We start from the raw sequence: 20,293 nt of genomic DNA, 5'->3' as shown, positions 1-20,293 counted from the left end.
AACCAAATTGGACACTCAATTGACTGAGCCACCCAGGTGCCCCATATTCACCCCATTTCTTAATAACTCTCTCTTCTATCTAAAAAAAAAAGAAAGGCATAGTGGAGGAATAAATGATAGGGGAACTTAAACACTAGTGTCTAATTTTTGATACCAATAATTAAAGTCTCAGGAACATTTTGAGGCCTTGCTTACCTTCTTTGACTCCTTACGATGGAAATAAGCAGTTACTCACAGCTCACACTAGACTGACATGCCAGTCAGATGCTTAACCAACTGAGCCACCCAGGAACCCCTTATACTCTAGGTTAAAAGTTTTGGGTTTTTTTTTTTTTACTCTCTTAGCACTTTGAGAATAATGTTTTACTGTCTTCTGGTTTCCAGTGTAGCTCTTGAGATATAATCTATCACAATCACCCTAATTGTCATTCCTGACCAGAAATCTGTTTTTTTACTCTGGCTGTATATGAGATTTTCTTTTGGCCTTTCATGACCTATATTTTGACTGTGATTTATCTAGATAGGATTTCTTTATTTGTTATGTTTGTGATTTGTTGTATTTCCTGAAATCTTGTGTCATTGTGTTTCAGTAGTTTCTGGGAAATTTTCAACTGTCTTCCTAAATGTTACTTCTGTCCATCTTTTTTTTCTTTTTTTTCCCCTTTGAAACTCTAATTAAATCTGTTAATCTGTTTCACTCAGTCTTTCATATCTTCAAACTCTTTTTCTGTCTTTTCTCTGTGTTCTCCATGATTTCTCCACATCTGTCTCCAGCTTATTTATTTTCATTTTACCTGTGTTTAATCTGTAGTTAACCCTTCCTTTGACATTTTACTTTCGGTGGCCCTAAAACGGTTTTATTTCTTAATTCTTTCTTTAATTTCCTTAAATATATTAAACATATGCATTTCATATTATTTATCAGATAAATTCAGTATCTGATAGGTTGAGGATTGAGGGTTTCTTCCTTCAGGAATGATTTGTATTTTCTTTCACTAAACATCTAAGTTCACTGGCAACACAGGTCTCCTTTATTTTGTTTTATTTTATTTTATTTTATTTTATTTTATTTTATTTTATTTTATTTTATTTTATCATTTTTAAAATTTTTATTTATTTTGAGAGAGAGTGTGCACAAGCAGAGGAAGGGCAGAGAGAGAGGGAGAGAGAATCCTAAGCAGGCTCCACATTGTTAATGCAGAGCCCAAAATGGAGCTCAATCCCATGAACCGTGAGATTATGACCCGAGCCAAAATGAAGAGTCAGACACTTGAGCAACTAAGCCTCTCGGGCACCCCTTTATTTTGTTTTAAGTAGGCTTCACACTCAGTGCAGAGTCCAACATGGGGCTTGAACTCATAACCCTGAGGCCAAGACCTGAGCTGAGATCAAGAGTCAGAGGCTCAACTGACTAAGTCTTCGGACACCAAAGGTGCCCCTTCACATACAGGTCTACTTTAAATTAAAATTCTTCCTCTTTGTTTTTCTTTGGGTCATACAGATAGCATGACTTTGGGCCCTAAATATACCTGAATGTTGGCCAGTAGATAAGAATTCTCAAGGGGTTTTTTTTTTTACCTCTTCTTCCCGGAGCAAGGACCAGGACAGATAAATTTCTTGTCAGCACAGTGGCTTTTTTTTTTTTTTTTTTTTTAATTCTTGTTTCATTTTTGTTTTTTTCCTTTTTCCATCTCTTTTCCCTGAGATTTCTACCATTTGGGGGTCCTGGCTTTATACAACAGGATCTACTTTCTGAATCCCACCCCTTCTTGGACTTTGTTCTCCAACATGCACAAAAATAAAACTGAAGCTGTAGGCCACCTGGGATCAGTAAATGCCTCAAAGATAGCTAGACTTTTGAGCTTTACCACACTGGACTCTTGTTCCCATTTTGTTTCTGGCCCTAATGACTTCTTCCCCTAATTTTTGCAAATCGATATATTCATGAACTGAATGTTTTAAAATTGTTTTTTTAGTATTTTAGTTTAGGTTAGGAGCTCTGCGGGCGCCTGGGTGGCTCATTTGGTTGAGTGTCTGACTTCAGCTCAGGTCATGATCTCACAGTTTGTGAGTTTGAGCCCCACATCCGACTCGGGTTCACTGCTGTCAATGTAGAGCCTGCTTTGGTTCTTCTGTCCCATTCTCTCTCTGCCCTTCCCCCGCTCATGCTCCTTCTCTCAAAAGATAGAGGGGCACCTGGGTGGCTCACTCAGTTGGGCGTCTGACTTAGCTCAGGTCATGATCTCGCGGTCCGGGAGTTCAAGCCCCCCACCTTAGGCTCTGTGCTGACAGCTCGGAGCCTGGAACCTGCTTCGGATTCTGTCTTCCTTGCTCTGTGCACCTCCCCCTCACACACACACACACACACACACACACACACACACACACTCTCTCTCTCTCTCTCTCAAAAATAAATAAACATTGGGACGCCTGGGTGGCTCAGTTGGTTAAGCGGCCGACTTCGGCTCAGGTCATGATCTCGCGGTCCGTGGGTTCGAGCCCCGCGTCGGGCTCTGTGCTGACAGCTCAGAGCCTGGAGCCTGTTTCAGATTCTGTGTCTCCCTCTCTCTGACCCTCCCCCATTCATGCTCTGTCTCTCTCTGTCTCAAAAATAAATGTTAAAAAATAATAATAATAATAATATAAATAAATAAATAAATAAATAAACAAACATAAAAAAATTTTAAAAAGATATACAGGTAAGATGATAGATAGGTAGATAGGTAGGTAGGTAGATAGGTAGATAGATAGATAGATAGATAGATAGATAGATAGATAGATAGATAAAGGAGCTCTAGTCCACCATACTGCCATAAATAGAAGTGTTTGAAAAAGATCACTGGGGCTCCTGGGTGGCTCAGTCGGTTAAGCGTCCAACTTCAGCTCAAGTCACGATCTCGCGGTCCGTGAGTTCGAGCCCCGCATCGGGCCCTGGGCTGATGGCTCGGAGCCTGGAGCCTGCTTCCGATTCTGTGTCTCCCTCTCTCTGCCCCTCCCCCGTTCATGCTCTGTCTCTCTCTGTCTCAAAAATAAATAAACGTTAAAAAAAAAATTAAAAAGAAAAAAAAAGATCACTGAAGTAAAATTAAAATGAAGATTGATTGTGTTACTTACTACAGAACATAACAACTGCTAGGTATAATTTAACTATTAATAATATAAAATAGGAAAGTTATCTAGGTCTGTTTTCTCTTTTACCAATAATTACCAATTGTATTTAACCTACTTTCAATAATTCAAGTACATAGTTATATACATAGATACTTAATCTTCTGTTGAAGCAGTAAGAGATCTCACTTTTCACGGGTAGTCATGGGTATTAGAAAATTATATTCTTACCAATAGATACATATATTTTTATTTTAAATAATTTGTTCTAAAAAATGCCTGATGTCAGGGCGCCTGGGTGGCTCAGTTGGTTAAGTGTCTGACTCTTGGTTTCCTCTCAGGTCATGACCTCACACTTTGTGAGTTCAAGCCCTGCATCAGGCACTGTGCTGGCAGCTGACATGGAGCCTCTCTCACTTTCTCTTTGCCTCTCCTCCATGCACACATGTGCTCTTTCTTTCTTTCTCTCAAAATAAATAAATAAACATTTAAGGGGTGCTGGAGTGGCTTAGTTGGTTGAGCGACTCAGGTTCAGCTCAGGTCATGATCTCACAGTTGATGTGTTCGAGCCCTGCATGGGGCTTACTGCTCTCAGCCTGTCATGGAGCCTGCTTTGGATCCTCTGTTCTCCTCTCTCTCTGCTCCTCACCTGCTCACACTATCTCTCTCAAAAAATAAATAAAACATTAAAAAAACTTAAAAGAAAAAAGTTTAAAAGAAATGCCTGATGTCAAGCCATTGCCAATGATTTTTTGAGGCTCTACAGAGTGTCATGGCTAACTTGTGATTAATGTACTTTTTACACTTAAAATTGTGAATTAAATAAGAATTTTTAATAATAAAACAATTCTCGATGAGTCCTTGGTTCATTACCTATTTTGCAAACCTTATTTGACTTTGAGACACGTGTATATTTTTGTAAAAATCATCCAATGTCAAATAAAAAATCCTTTTCAGTTAAATTCAGATTATTCTCATCAATTACCCATTTTTTTGTGGATTTTTTGCCCACAAAGTATCTTTATATAGATTAGATTTAGCAAGTTTTTAGAAAATTGTGTTTAAAGAAACACACGTACAATTGGGGCACAGTTTGTTGAGCATCAGTCAGTTGAGTGGCTCAGTCAGTTGAGCATCCAACTCTTGATTTCGGCTGAGGTCACGATCTCATGGTTCATGAGATTTGGCCCCTCCTCAGGCTCTGTGCTGACAGCATGAAGCCTGCTTGGGATTCTCTCTCTCCCTCTCTCTCTGCCCCTCCCCTGCTTGCTCTCACTCTCAAAAAAAAGAAACATATACAATTCACCATCTTAATTTCTTAGTGAACAGTTCAGTAGGATTAAGTATATTCACATTGTTATGCAGTCAATCTCTAGAATTTTTCATCTTGTAACACTGGAACTTTATACCTGTTGGACACTTCCCTTCCCCATGTCCCCCTCCTTCCAGCCCTTGGCAACTACCATTCTACTTTCTATTTCTATGAATTGACTACTTTAAATACCTCATATAAGTAGAATCACATAACATTGGTCTTTTTGTGACTGGCTTATTTCACTCAACGTAAGTGAACCTTAGGGTTCATCCATGTTTTAGCATGTGTCAGAATTTCCTTCCTTTTTAAGGTTGAATAATATTCCAGTGGGTGTATATGCCACATTTTATTTATCCATTTATCCATTGACAGACACTTGAGTTGCTTTATCTCTTAGCTACTGTGAGTAATGCTACTAAAAACATAGATGTGCAAATATCTCTTCAAGTCTCTACTTTTAGTTCTTTTGGATATATACCCAGAAGTAGAATTTCAGCAAGTTTTTAATACCTAGCTGCTGCCAAGCACCCTTTGGTTTTCTATGTTTGTAATATAGATGTGCTTTTAATAGGTCCAGTATATCCCATTATATAACTGGCCATAACTATTTTAACCAGATTCCTCTTGCTAGATATTTAGGATATTACAAATAATTTACTGTTATAAACGACACTTTATACATAAAATATTATGTACATATATTTTTGTACACTTAAATGATAAATTCCTAGAATTGGAACTGATAGGTTAAATGATCTTATCTGTATATTTTTAATTTATTCCATATGTCATTATTTTAGTCCATTCTTTTTTTAATTTAGTGGTTTTTTTAAGTTTATTTCTTTTGAGAGAGAGGGAGAGCACGAGCAGGGGAGGAAAAGAGAGAGAGAGAGAGAATCCTAATCAAGCTCTGTGCTGTCAGTGTGGAGCCTGATGCAGGGCTTGAACTCACAAACTGTGAGATCCTGAGCTTAGTTGAAACCAAGAGTCAGGTGCTTAACCTACTGAGCCACCCAGGCGTCCCTGATCTATATATTTTTAAGCTTTTGATAGATACTGCCAAATAGAAAGCTCTACCAACTTGTGAAAATACTTTTTCCTCCACACCTTTATTGTGATTTTCTTTCAAATTTTTGTCAACATGATAAGCAAAATGTGGTTCATTTTCCCCATTGAATTTTTGAGGTTGAACTTTTTCATATTGATTTGCATTTGTACTCTGTCTTTTGTAATATCTTCATGAGCTTTAGGCAATCTTTGTTGCTGTTATAATAGTTTATTATGAAAACAGGTCAGTGTGGGGACAAGGGGACAAACAAGCATGTTCAGGTTAGCTCAAGTGAAGTGTGGCACAGGTTCTTCACTTTGAAACCATACTTGGTGAGGTCAAGCGTCAGGTTCTCTTTTGTTAGAAAACTTGTAATCCTTGGGGCACCTGGGTGGCTCAGTTGGTTAGGCATCCAACTCTTTTTTTTTTTTTTTTTAATGTTTATTTATTTTTGAGAGAGAGAGAGAGAAAGAGAAAGTGTGAACAGAGGAGAGGCAGAGAAAGAGAGAGACACAATCTCAAGCAGGCTCCAGGCTCTGAGCTATCTATATAGAGCCTGACACAGGGCTCAAACTTGTGAACTGCAAGATCATGACCTCAGCCAAAGTCAGACGCTTAACTGACTGAGCCACCCATTCCCCCCTAGGCATCCAACTTTTGATCTCACCTCAGGTCTTGGTCTCAGGGTCATGAGTTCAAGCCCTGAGTTGGGCTCCACACTGGGTGTAAAACCTACTTAAAATAAAAAGAAAGAAAACTTGTAATTCTTGCTCTTGTTTTGAGAGCTTCCAGAGGCTATCCTCTTCATTTTGCAATATTGTAGGGCATTGTTGGCAGTATCTGAGATGAATTTCTGGAGCCAGAGAGATGAGCCGAATTATGCATGTGCTAGAGGCCTGAAAGCCAGCATCAGGTGACATCAAGTGGTAACCAGTCACTGCACCCAGGATTGTAGGTGTGTAATCTTCCAGCTCTATCATCATGTTCACCAAAGGTGTGCTGGACACTACCAGCCTCATTATCTCCATTGGCAGCACTTTGCAGTATGCAAATCTCATTAGACATGGCCTCCCCCTGGGACACTGAGCCACCAGCCAACCCTGGAACTGCCTTGTGCCACTACATGTCCTGTGCCCTCTGCCTCAGGTCTAACTGCAGACCCCTCAGCTGTCCCAGTGGGGCTGACCTTGTTCTTTACAATGACTGGTTAGGGGGCTCAGTCGGTTAAGCGTCCGATTTCAGCTCAGGTCATGATCTTGCGGTTTGTGACTTCGAGCCCTGCGTCGGGCTCTGTGCTGACAACTGGAGCCTGAAGCCTGCTTCGGATTCTGTGTCTCCTCCTCTCTCCGCCTCTCCCATGCTCATGCTCTGTCTGTCTCTCTCAATAATAAATAAACCTTAAAAAAAATTAAAAAAAAAAACAAAACAATGACACTGGTTAGAAAGGGGCTGAGATGGCGGAGGCAGGGCCATCTCAAAGTCTGCATATAAGCCACTGTGAGGCAAATTTTTGACAGTATATTCTGTATAATGTGGTAAAGCATAATTTTTTTTTTTTAAATTTTTTTTTTTCAACGTTTTTTTATTTATTTTTGGGACAGAGAGAGACAGAGCATGAACCGGGGAGGGGCAGAGAGAGAGGGAGACACAGAATCGGAAACAGGCTCCAGGCTCCGAGCCATCAGCCCAGAGCCTGACGCGGGGCTCGAACTCACGGACCGCGAGATCGTGACCTGGCTGAAGTCGGACGCTTAACCGACTGCGCCACCCAGGCGCCCCAAGCATAATTTTTTAAATATCCAAATAGCTTTATTTTATTTTGCTTACCTTAGATATTAGCACATTAATTTTTTTTTAAGTTTATTCATTTTGAGAGAGACAGAGACAGGGCGAGTAGGGGAGGGGCAGAGAGAGGAAGAGACTGAGAATCCCAAGCAGGCTCTGCACTGTCAGCAGAGAGCCCCACGTGAGGCTTGAACTCACAAAACCATGAGATCATGACCTGAGCTGAAACTGAGAGTTGGACACTTAACCAACTGAGCCACCCAGGCACCCCAACCTATTAATTTCTTAACATGCATTTACTGACCACTCACTACATAGTAGGCCCTATACCAAGTTCTGAAAATTGTGAGATTAAAAATACAGTCATTGTTCTCTGGCAGATGATGGTACAGTAAGGAAGACAGACACATAAACAGATAATTATAATAGAATTGTAATAGTTTTAGTGAGATGAATAATTACTGTGATGGAAATAAAGTTAGGGTACTGTGGAAACATGTAGATGGGGCTCTAGTAGTGATAAGTATTTAGAGAAGGCTTTGCAAAGGAACTGTTACCTAAGGAAAAAGTGGAACTTAGCCAGACACTACAAGGGAAAGGGACCTCCTGGGCAGAGAAAAAGTGTATACAGAGGCACAGAAACCTATGAAAACATGTTAGATTCAGTGAATGAACTATAGGCAAATTATTTGACTGCCTGTGGGGTGGTGGTAAGAAATGAGGTAGGAAAGGGACACATCATGAAGAGCCTCATATGCCATGCTGACAGATGTCTTAAATATGAAAATAATGTCTTTTACACATTCACCACTTTGAGTATCAAAGAAAAAATAATTTTCCTAAAATATTTAAATATCTCAAATCATACCTAAAAAAGAAAGCTCTTTTATTTCTTGATTCAGTTAAAAAGAATTGTCTTGTTTCCACTAAGTAATTGCCTTATTAAAAAGAATGTGACATTTCAGCCAGTCTTGAAGAAAACATAGAACTGGAAACAATAAACATAGAATATCCACAGCAAGTGGGAGAATTGTGCTGAAAGAAATATAAACCATTTATATCAGTCTTTCAGTGTCTGGTAGAAGAGGGAAAAGTATATAATTGATTTTCACTCTCCATGTGAGAGTTTTCCATAATCAAACGAGAAAATAGCCCAGGGTGCTACTTGCCATTACTAGAAGAATTTATTTTCTTTAAGATTGAACATTTTTCCGGGGCGCCTGGGTGGCTCAGTCGGTTAAGCGTCCGACTTCAGCTCAGGTCACGATCTCACGGTCTGTGAGTTCGAGCCCCGCGTCAGGCTCTGGGCTGATGGCTCAGAGCCTGGAGCCTACTTCCGATTCTGTGTCTCCCTCTCTCTCTGCCCCTCCCCTGTTCATGCTCTGTCTCTCTCTGTCTCAAAAATAAATAAACGTTAAGAAAAATTTAAAAAAAAAAAAAAAAAAAAAAAAAAAAGATTGAACATTTTTCCTACCAATAGTAAAAAAAAAAAAAAAAAAAAAAAAAGTGGCCACGCTATTAGGTATTTGATTTGACTGCTTAAAACCCTGGACCTTTCAGCCTAGGTCCAATCAGGAAACAGATTAAACCATATATGTACTTTAAACAGAGGAATATAATATGAAGAATGACTAAGCTATAATAGAAAGTGACTATAAAGACGTGAAGAGGGGCGCCTGGGTGGCTCAGTTGGTTAAGCGTCCAACTTCGGCTCAGGTCATGATCTCATGGTTCGTGAGTTCAAGCCCTGCGTTGGGCTTTGTGCTGACACCTCAGAGCCTGGAGCCCACTTTGGATTCTGTGTCTTCCTCTCTCTCTGCCCCTCTCCTGCTCATGCTCTTTCTCTCTCTCTGTCAATAATAAACATTAAACAAAATTTTAAAAAAAGATAAGAAAACTCGTAACAGATACCCAAGGAAGGACAAACTTGGAGGGTAACCCATTTCCTAGGGCTAAGCTTTGTAGTTCATTGAAGAAAGAGCAGTTGCAGCCCAGTGGAGAAGGTCGATGGGTTGCCTGGTCCAGAGCTGATCCTCAGTCACTGGGCAAGTGGAAAACAAACCTCTGAGGTACAAGTGAGCTTGAAGCTGGTGAGTGGGAACACAGAAGTTGTCAGGACACCACTGTGGGTATGAAATCTGGGTATGTGATATCTGTGTTAGGGGGGCCATGGAAAGATGACTACTGGCCCAATCATTGAGGCTACTCCCACTCGGCATGTGGCTGGGGAAGTATACAACCAGATGTCTTCACATATCCACACTACGGATCAACCGTGCAAAAGGAGCAAAAACAAACAAAACACTGCGGTTGTACCGTGGAACTAGGAAGAGAAGCTCCTTCCTGCAGTGTCTCAGCATTACCTTCTACTGGCAAAGCTTAACATTGTGCTTACTGTAAAAGAAAATGCTTAGACCATTACTAAGTACTAAGTACTAAGTGAATTTGGAACTAAGAGGCAATAAATATGTAACTGACACAGGATCTGACTGCTTACAGTCTTGAGCCTTTCACCAATGTCTGGCTTATAATTGAGAAAGAAATATTAAAGTAGCCCTGACATCGAGGAACTGATCTAGTGCTTAAACTAGGGCTCACTGTAAGTGCACACTGATCTGATGCTCACAGCTGAGCCCTGTTGTTCTATAGAACATATAAATAGTCTCACAGGAACATCTACTTCAAGCAAGATCACTGTGCACCTCACAAAATACCAAACGTCCTCTTCTCTTGCTGAATTAGTAGCTGCTGTTCTACTTTCTTACCAAGTACAGTTCTAGCCACCCCCCTTAGTCTGCATTCCCCATAGGTCAGATTTATTGAGATACCCTGTCATAGAACTGCCTTGATTTTTTTTTTTTAATTTTAGAGAGAGAGAGTGCACATGAAAGCAGGGGAGAGGGGCAGAGAGAGAGAGAGAGAGAGAGGAAGAGAGAAAGCGGGAATCCCAAGCAGGCTCCCTACTAAGCACTGAGCCTGATGCAGGACTTGATCCTACAACCTTGGGATCATGACCTAAGCCAAAATCAAGAGTCAGGTGCTCAACCAGCTGAGCCACTCAGGCACTCCTAGAATTGCCTTGATTTCTGACAGTATCTAATCCAAAACAAATCTCTACTTCCTTAGACCCTACCTAAAATTGTCCCAACCCAGCCCAAATGCTGTAATACATTATCTCTAAACCCTGTCTCTTACTTACTAAGACATTCCACAGATCCCCATAGTGTGTGTTCTCCCTCTCCATAAGGAATAAGTAGTAAACCCAACTTGTTCAAATACAGGTGTGTTTCTGAAGTTTTTAACTGAAGTGCATTGACAGAATAAATGATTACTACTAAGTATTTCTCAACCGAATGGATCTTCTCACTCCTCCTTTTCCTTAAAAACATTCTTAAGTAAGGTTTTTATAAGTTGGAGGTGGGTAAGAGACTGGAGGAAGAATATCCCCCTACTTTAAATTACTTAAAGGTATTTTAGATTTTTCTCCCATTTAATGTGTAAAAACTGTAATTCTTTTTTAAAATCTAGATTTTAATGTTTGGTTTTTTTTTTTTAAGAAGTTAGCTAAGTTTGAAACAGACTTTTTTAAAGGAAATAAGTGTCTTAGAAAACTAATCTTTAATCAACAATACCAAAAAAACTCCTGAAAATAGTTTATTTTGATCACGATTTTTAGAACCATAAAACTCCATAGAAACCCACAGTAAATCTAATAGCAGTTTTTAAAAGTTAGCAAACATACAGCAGAACAATCAAGTTATTTTTCTAATAGTCCATCTATATAATACATACTGTACATTTTGAACATAGTCAAATCATAAAATATGTGAATGAGATTACTATGAAGTTAATTTTTTTCTTTCTCTTAAGTTTTCAATGAGCTCTGTGTTTCTCAGACTTCAGGAGTGACATGTGGAATACCTCTCCCTGGTAGAGCAACATTGTGCTTTCATTCTCTCTTTTTTTTAATTTTTAATTTTTATTTTTAGAGAGTGCACAAGTAGGGGAGAGGGGCAAAGGGAGAGAGAGAGAGAGAGAGAGAGAGAGAGAGAGAGAGAGAATCCCAAACATGCTCTGTGCTTAGCATGGAGTCCGACACAGGCCTCAATCCCACAACCCTGGGATCATGACCTGAGCCAAAACCAAGAGTTGGACGTTCAACTGACTGAACCACCCTGGCACCCTGTGCTTTCATTCTATCGTCACTTCCAAAAAGCTGTGGAAGCTTCCTGAAGGTCCCTTCCTACTATGAAAGGCCTTTGAAAACTTGCATTATATTCCACTATTAAAATCTTTACATTTTTAATATAGAGGAGGGAAAAAAATGTTTAAATTTGATTGTTTCCAAACAGTAGTTCTGATCCATATAAGTTCTGGACACTTAAACATAGTAAGTATGAGTCAGTTGGTAAAAATTCTCTGTAATGAGCAGTATCCACAGCTTAGTAAATGGGTATTTGAATTTTCTTCATAATGTGGCCATGCAGATAATTAAGTGAATATATGAATATGCAAGAAGTGTGATTTTTGAGTGCATAGTTTATTGTCTGAGTAGTTACCATTTTCTCCTACTGAAAAATTAAAAGTTCTTTAGTCTCTTCTGGACAAAATCTAATCAAGTCTATTTAAGTTGTAGATATGCAGCAAAATTATATAGTATTATTCCAGCAATCATTTATTTATTAAAAAATACCTTTGAGGGGCACCTGGGTGGCTCGGTCAGTTAAGCATCATGCCCAGGTTGTGATCTCTCAGTCATGAGATTGAGCCCCCTTGTTGGGCTTTGTACATGTGGAGCCTGCTTGAGATTCTCTTTCCTTCTCTCTCTGTCCTTCCCTCACTTGTGTGCTCTCTCAAATTCTCAATATAAATATAAAAAAAAAAAATACACACACACATACATATGTATGTATATATATTCCTATAAACAGGTTTTCACCTAAAAATTTACATCTTTTTAAAAACTTTTTTTAAATGTTTATTTTTTGGAAGGAGTCACAGAATCTGAAGCAGGCTCCAGGCTCTCAGCTGCCAGCACAGAGCCCAATGTGAGGCTTGAATTCACGAACCACGACATCATGACCCGAGCCCCAAGTCAGACGCTTAACCAACTGAGCCACCCAGGCGCCCTTAACATTTACATCTTAATAGTGAATCAAATAAGGAAACTTCTAATTTACTTAGGCTATGAATAGCTGATGATTCATTACCAAAAACCCACTGTAGACTATTAAAGATAGTTGTATACGAATTATAAAACAACACAAGAAAGACTTTTAAGCAGAAAACATCCTGTTTATGCTTGGACAGGTGTTCTTTGGGTGGACATGAACCAGATAGCATCTGGTCATTTTCTTTAACCTTTTTTAAAAGACTCCTCAAAATCTTCCTTCCCCAGATTTTACTCCTTTTGTGCTTAGTGAATTCTGTGAGAGCGAAATTACAAGTCCATAATATCTCTTAATTTTTAAATTCTTAAATCAAATTCTTAAATCCAAAAAAATTCAGAAAATCAAAGATTCTTTTTGTAACTCATTTATTAGAAAACCAGACTTGAACCAGGCCTATTTAAATTCTTTATCTTGCCTACTAGGACACTCATAAAGTTTGCTGCAGAAATATTAATGTGTTTTTTTACAGGGCCCTGCCCCGGCTATTTCATGTATGTGGTATATGCACAATATTACCTTTATAAATTTAAAGAAAAAAACTGAATTCTAAACACATCTGCCTCTAAAGGTTTAAGTAGGGATTATAGACAGTGGTTATATAAAGTAATCCATGGCAGAGTGGTTTAAGAGGACACTTTATTTGTAACTATGTGAAGTAATGGACATTAGCCAGACTTACTGTGGTAATCATTTTGCAATATATACATAAATTATTATGTGTACACCTAAAACTAATAGTATTATATGTCAATTATATCTAAAATGAGGAGGGGGCACTTTAATATTATAAGCAGTTTTTAGTTTTGATAAATTAATTAATGTAAACAAAACACAGGCAAAAACCAACTTTTGATTTTCTGGTAACTTTCACTTTGTTTTTAAATTTGATAGTTATGTAGTTGGGGGTTAAATATAGGACGTATGATTATGAATGCATGTATTTGTTTGATTTCTTATACCCACGAAATGAAGGCTAAAATAAATATTATCAGGATAACCATAGGCCATCATCACCATGATCATACATACAAGAAAAAAAAGAGCCTCTGAATTGGGGATTATATAGATCTGCATGTATACAAAAAGTGATCAGTAGCAATATTCTTATACATTTTCAATAGGAGACATGCCAAGAACAATTCTGTTAGTTCTTGTTTCCTTCACATTTTAAGGGAATGTAAATTTACATACTGGTGATTTCAGAAGCAAAAATATGATAAGGTTTCCCACCTATTCCTACCCCCTTAATACCATTCAAGTGGAAACCATTTAACTTTTTAATTATAGTGGGATAGACCTATTTTCTGCATGATCATAAAGAAACATTTTATTTATTAGAACAAGAGTTTATTCTGGAAATTAATATTTTCAAGCTTAATGCAGTGATTATGTTTTTATTTGGAATCTTCCCCTCCTTTTTTCCTTGTTCTGTACAGATTATCAACGCTTGATGACTGTGGCGGAAGGCATCACCACACTTTTGTTCCCATTTCAATGGCAGCATGTTTATGTGCCCATCCTCCCTGCTTCTCTGCTACATTTTCTTGATGCTCCTGTCCCTTATCTGATGGGCCTTCAGTCAAAAGAAGGAACTGACCGTTCTAAACTAGAACTTCCTCAAGAGGTAAAACTTATAATGGGTGATGAAGCATTTGCTGTTTGTTGATTTAGGTCAAGGCCACTTTTCTTAGCATTGTCTTTGTCTAAACTGTGTCTCTGACTGTCCTGCATTTTCCAAGTAGGGCTAAGGTAGAGCCTGAACCATAGAGTGCAGCTGACTCCTGATGCTTGCTGGGACTAGTCATTAGTTAAGTAAGCATGGTTCAGACAGGACAGTGGCAAGTTTTCACAGCGATAAATCTGTGAGGAGGGAGCAACAGTAGCATTATCTAGTTGCTTTATTATTCAAATAGCATTTAATTCCTTTTTCCCCTCATTTATTTTATAAATTCTACTTTTAAACAAAATAGCCCAGGTTTTCACATCTTCACATCATTAATTGAGATGAATTTGATTCTTGACTTCCTTCAAATGAAAAGTAACATCTTTCAGCAAACTATAGATAATGGAAATATCAAATACTTTAGTATTCTTTGTTTTCAGACCTAAAGCTAGTTATCAGCTTTTTTCTAAATGTCAGCTTGGCTAGGTGATTGAGATAAAAACTCTAACCCCTAGCTTTTAGGCCACCTTACTGTTACTGTGCTTTCTGTGTGTTGTATTTTCAGATGTTGTTTAAGAAAATTAGGAATTCTTGAAAGTATTTTGAATGTAGTTTTTATCTGTTGTTAATGGTACTCAGAATTGGACTGTAAAACCTTTGAAATGAAATAGTGATGAGAGTGCCATGGCCTATTAAAAAACATTAAATAGTTAACTATATGATATTATTAGCTATTTAATTAGCATCTTTCTTAATAAGATCTTTCATGCTGTGCTGTGCTTTTATTTGTTCTTATTTCCCATAGAGATTCTCATTTTAATAAGTGAATTTAAAATAACATACTAAGCTACAGCTGTTATACCCATTAATGATTCCTGTAATCATCCATTGCTTACTTTATTCCAATGAATATTTCCCTTCCAAAATTAACATTTTTGTTCAGGGAAAAATAGCTTGATTGGGATCATATAAAATGCTTGTAAAAGTTGTCTTGCTCTTTTGAGCTTATGCATGTTCTCTGCTTTTGCCTCCCCATTATCTCTCTTTTCTCTATTACCTGAACTCTCTTGTTTTCTCTTTTATTAGATTAATCTAAGTATCTTGTCAGTTCAAAAAGTAATCCTTTAAATGTTCAAGGAAAAAGAAATAGATTAGCCAAATGTATTTTAAATGCAATTTAAGTTTAAGGACTTAAATAGTGACATGTTTTAGTTTCTTGTTGAGTATCTGGTCTGTTTGTATATTAATCAAGTGATATTTTATAAGACAGTATGTTTTGGTATATAAATATTATCTTCCCATTTTTACATGAGTTATAATTGTTGTGAGTTTTTAAATGCCAACTATATATTTTTGGAGTGGGGAAATCTTTCTGTCTCCCTATTTGTGTATATTTTCTGACTCTAAAGATAAAAATTCTGAAAGTTCTTGCAGCAGTGACTTTGATTTTCTAACTTTTTACTTTTTAAATCAATACGTTTTTAAGTTTATTTATTTGTTTTTTGAGAGACAGAGAGAGTGAGAGAGAGCACAAGCAGGGGAGGGGCAGAGAGAGAGAGAAGGAGACACAGAATCCGAAGCAGGCTCCAGGCTTCTAAGCGTCAGCACAGAGCCCAGTGCAGATCTCGAACTCATGAACTGTGAGATCATGACCTGAGCCAAGGTCAGATGCTCAACTGACTGAGCCACTCAGGTGCCCCAGTCAATACTCTTTAATAAATGTACATATCCATCTATTCGTAGAGTAGAATAATATGAAATAACCTGGGTCAGCTGTGAAAATAGCAGTGCTTCTGTATAGAAAGTATATGTTAGTACATCATTATTTTGGAAGAAAATGCTAACAGCTGACCCAGATTATTTCATACTCTTCTACTCTGTGAATAGATGGGTATGTACATTTATTAAAGAGGATTGATTTAACGAGTTAAAAGTTTAGAAAAATCACAGACATTGCTGCATTAGCTCTCAGAATTTTTAAGTTTGCTTATCTTTAGAGTAAAAAAAATACGCACAGATCACTTTGTGCTCATAACATTTTACAATGAGATAAATAATCTACTTCACATAATTTGAGGAAGATGTAGGTATAAAAATAGCCATTTTTAAAATTGACTTAAATGCACTCACTAGTAATACTCACCTCCTCCCTCCTTTCCCTGAAAACTATAAAATAAAATAATAGTTAAAAATAGTGATGGGAAAAAAAATAGTGACAGGGCTTCTTAGAATAGTTATGAAGATGATAAGTTTGCAAAATGATTATTTTAAGAAGGTATGATTTTAGTTGTTAGCTAACTAATGTAACTACATAGACTTATAATTAACCACCCACTTACTTTCCCCATAGTTCTAAAATGATAGGCACAGGTAGCCATTTGTTAAATTGTTTTTTCAGGGGGTGGGGTAGAGAAAGTGACAGTAGAAGGATACAGCACTGGGGATGAGCTGCAGAGAAGGGTACTTCACTTATTCCCATTCTTGCTTGTCTTTACAGTAAATGGTGGGCAAGAAATCCAGAGAAAAACTGAAATTGCTTTTTCTACTTTGTTTTTGTTATGTCTTGCCCCTGAGATTCTGTGGGAATATTTTAAATATTCTCTCCATGGGGCACCTGGGTGGCTCAGTCGGTTGAGCGTCCGACTTTGGCTCAGGTCATGATCTCATGGTTCGTGGATTCAAGTCCTCTTTTGGGCTCTGTGCTGACAGCTTGGAACCTGAAGCCTGCTTCAAGTTCTGTGTCTCCCTCTCTCTCTGCGCCTCACCCACTCATGCTGTCTCTCTCTCAAAAATGAATAAACGTTAAAAAAAAAATTTAAATATTCTCCTCCAGTTTACCCTTATGCCAGCTTAACTTCAGCCGTTGAGAAACTATATTCCTTAGTAAGCATGGAGAGAGCTGCCCTGGCCTCACATTCCTGGATACTTCTTCCTCCTGTGTACATCTTTGGGGTTCCACAAAATGACTGTCTCCTTGAGTCTTATTCATTCATTCACCAAACAGTGTCTTCTCATACACTACCAGTGTAGGATACATTAGAAGACATCAAGATAAATAAGATGTAATTTTTGCTTTCCAAAGTAAGTCATTTACAAATATCAATAACAGAGGTTAAAAAAATAATTAAGAGGAATGAATGAACTAAGCATATATGCAGAGGAAATCAGAATACCTTTAGGGTAGGGACATGGGAAAGCTTCGTGGCAGAAGAAATGATTAAACTTTAAGTCTTTGTTCCCTTTCTTTTAAGGGAACTTTTCTCTTTTTTTTGCATTTTTCATTTTTAACTAGACGTGATTACTTACCATGAATGTGTGTAAGCAGCATTGATAGTAAAAAATAGAGAAATATTTAGTCCTAAAACAATATAAGATTGAGATGTCAAGAGTGTTTTTTATTGCATATGTAATATTTCTTGAGCTCTCCTGATAGAATTTTTATTTTTATTTTTATTTTTTTCTGTTGGAATTTTTTAGTTTAATGGTATTAAAAGTGAAAAAGTGACTTAGCAGAATGCCCTATTATATGGAGTTCTTGTTTGTTTTAGAAAAAAGGCTTTTCGGTTTTTCTTCCATAAGTCTTCAAAATGCAACTTAACAGTCCTATTTTTAGTTCGCGATAATCAAAGCCCCAACTTGGCCCCAATCTAAGCAGTCATAGGAGGGTATGAGAGACTCATGGAATCATGAAGGCAGGCCAGTTAGCTGTGGTGCTGGAACACCCGCCTTGCCCTACGGCCCTTTCAGCTCAGCAGTGGTTATATGAGCATAACAAGCTTTAAAATTTCCCAGATGTATCATTTTCTCTTTTCATAGAAGGATAGAGGAAGATAGCAGGAAGGCATTAATGAAGGAGATGGTATAAAATGTAAGTGGTGGGAGGTTGCTGGCTAACATTTAGATTAACAAGTTAGTGAATTTTTTTCTTCCATTTTTAAAGATACTGAATCATCCATTTGAATTATAGTGACCTACTTTCTCCCCCTAAGTCTTTCAACATACCCTGCTTTCTAGAGACTATAGTTACATATATAAGGATGTGGATTTACAGAAAACTGTAGGCAGCAATACTGTCTTCAGCAAGATTTGACTTCACCTCTTATTTTTTTTTTTTAAATTTTTTTTTTTCAACGTTTTTTATTTATTTTTGGGACAGAGAGAGACAGAGCATGAACGGGGGAGGGGCAGAGAGAGAGGGAGACACAGAATCGGAAACAGGCTCCAGGCTCCGAGCCATCAGCCCAGAGCCTGACGCGGGGCTCGAACTCACGGACCGCGAGATCGTGACCTGGCTGAAGTCGGACGCTTAACCGACTGCGCCACCCAGGCGCCCCTCACCTCTTATTTTAATTAGAGGAAACTACTGATGTTGGAAATGAGGAAAATTGTAGGGAAAAAATCTTTTAAGCCACCAGGCTGTTTGAGGATGCTTATCTAGAACAGGTGTCAGGAAGTCACCTAACTTCTTGGGCCTCAATTAGTTCATCTGCAGAATAAACAGTTGAATTCAGAGGTCACTTCAGACTTGAGGAATCGTTACTGATTCTCTGTTCCTAGATGGAGGAAAGTCTTCTTGAGTTTCGATTGAGCTAAATGTAGAACTTTGCTGTACTTCTTGTACATCAGCACCTAACATAAAGATCAGGGATCAAAAGAGAAAAATAAAAACCCAACTCTTTGCTCTCCTCCTTTTATCTTACCTGGCCATACAGGATCAAAGGACAGTGTGAATTGTCTCCTTGCTGACCTGGGTGGCCGGGCTATAGGAGAGACAGGGAGACACAAGGTGAAACTTCTGTTCTGCTGATTGACTTCCACTCTATGCCCTGTGTCCAGCCACTAATGTAGTCAGCATCAGTTTTATGTGTTGGGCTATACCTTTGGCCTCCCTCCCTTCCAGAGTCTATGAGCACAATCTTCCTTTACACTGACAACCTTGTTCTGATTAAGAGAGTGTGAGCAGTAAAAGTAAAATATTGTTTCGGAGTCTACTATAATCAAGTACCTGAGGGATAATCAGAATTGCATGCATGTACTTGGCCTCTTGAATTGTCCATAACTATTTAGAAAATATTTAAAAGTCTTTTTATTCAATATAAAATCAAAATCTATTGCATAAGCAAACTCAAAAAAACTTTCCTCTGATTTCTATTTCCTCTTTTTTTCAACTCAAAAATATCTCCTGAATCAGCTCTTAATTATTGAAGGGGCAATCATTTATAGTTGTCTAAGCACTTGCCTCTACTGCTGTCTCCTGCTATTTGTCTAATAACTTCTGAAACAGTTTGCGGTCTAAGAGGTTGAAGCTAATTTTGGATAAACTGAAAATTTGTGAATTTTTTGTGAATTGGATTGCTCTTTGCCAATTTTATCCCATTTGGGGGTACTAAGCTGCTAAATTTTAGCAATTATTAATTCTAAATTACAGATGGTGTCAGAGCAGTGGAATGGCATAGGAAGTTCAGGCTGGATTCATCCATTGAACATTTTACCCAGTGCCTTCTATTTGTAAGGTACTATGACTCTGTGTACCTTTACTCATTTAGGAATGCCTAAAGGATGTTCTGTGTTACAGAATCATGTCCAGATTATAACAAATTGCTAAGTCCCAGAGAAAATTATCCGTATATATTAAATATGGTATAAAATACTCACCTAGGGAAAAAAATGCTGGAAAAAGATCTTTTTTTTTTTAATAACTGGCTGCTTTTTTTCTTTATTTATTTTGAGAGAAAGAGAAAGTGTGAGCGGTAGAAGGGCAGAGAGAGCATCCCAAGCAGGTTCTGCATTGTCAGCACAGAGCCTGACACGGGGCTCAATCTCACAAACTGTGAGATCATGACCTGAGCTGGAATTGAGTCCCATGCTTAACTGAAATTTGTTTTTGAAGAATAAAAATGCTAGAAAAAAAATTTTTAAAGAATAAAAATTCTTAGCCTTGAGAAAGTTAGCATAAAAGACACTATAAAATCTTAAACGTTCTCATCACAAGAAAAATTGTAATTATTTATGGTGATGGATGTTAACTAGACTTACTGTGGTAATCATTTCATAATCTATATTGATTCATACACCTGAAACAAAATGTTACATGTCAGTTATATCTTAATTTTGAAAAGTCAGTGTAATCTATGACTTTATTTATAATAGTTGGCAAGAGGGCACCTGGGTAACTCCGTCAGTTGAGCATCCAGCCCTTGATT

General features: G+C 37.9%; 1 protein-coding gene across 6 annotated transcripts in view; it reads left to right on the top strand.

Annotated features, from left to right (window-relative positions):
• DENND5B (DENN domain containing 5B) overlaps positions 1–20,293 on the top strand; it is a 189,035-nt gene that overhangs the window by 97,721 nt on the left and 71,021 nt on the right. For all 6 annotated transcript variants that reach the window (XR_006204761.1, XM_042946198.1, XM_042946197.1 and 3 more), the window contains one exon: positions 13,864–14,051. Coding sequence is in view for 5 of the 6 variants with exons in the window: in XM_042946198.1 (XP_042802132.1) it covers positions 13,864–14,051 (188 nt within the window). In the remaining variant the exon portion in view is untranslated. The remainder of the gene's footprint in view (positions 1–13,863; positions 14,052–20,293) is intronic.

The sequence above is a fragment of the Panthera leo genome, chromosome B4 (assembly GCF_018350215.1).
Source record: "Panthera leo isolate Ple1 chromosome B4, P.leo_Ple1_pat1.1, whole genome shotgun sequence".
NCBI lineage: Eukaryota > Metazoa > Chordata > Mammalia > Carnivora > Felidae > Panthera > Panthera leo.
Note: the sequence above shows the minus strand (reverse complement) of the source record. Positions and strands in the feature narration are given on the sequence as shown.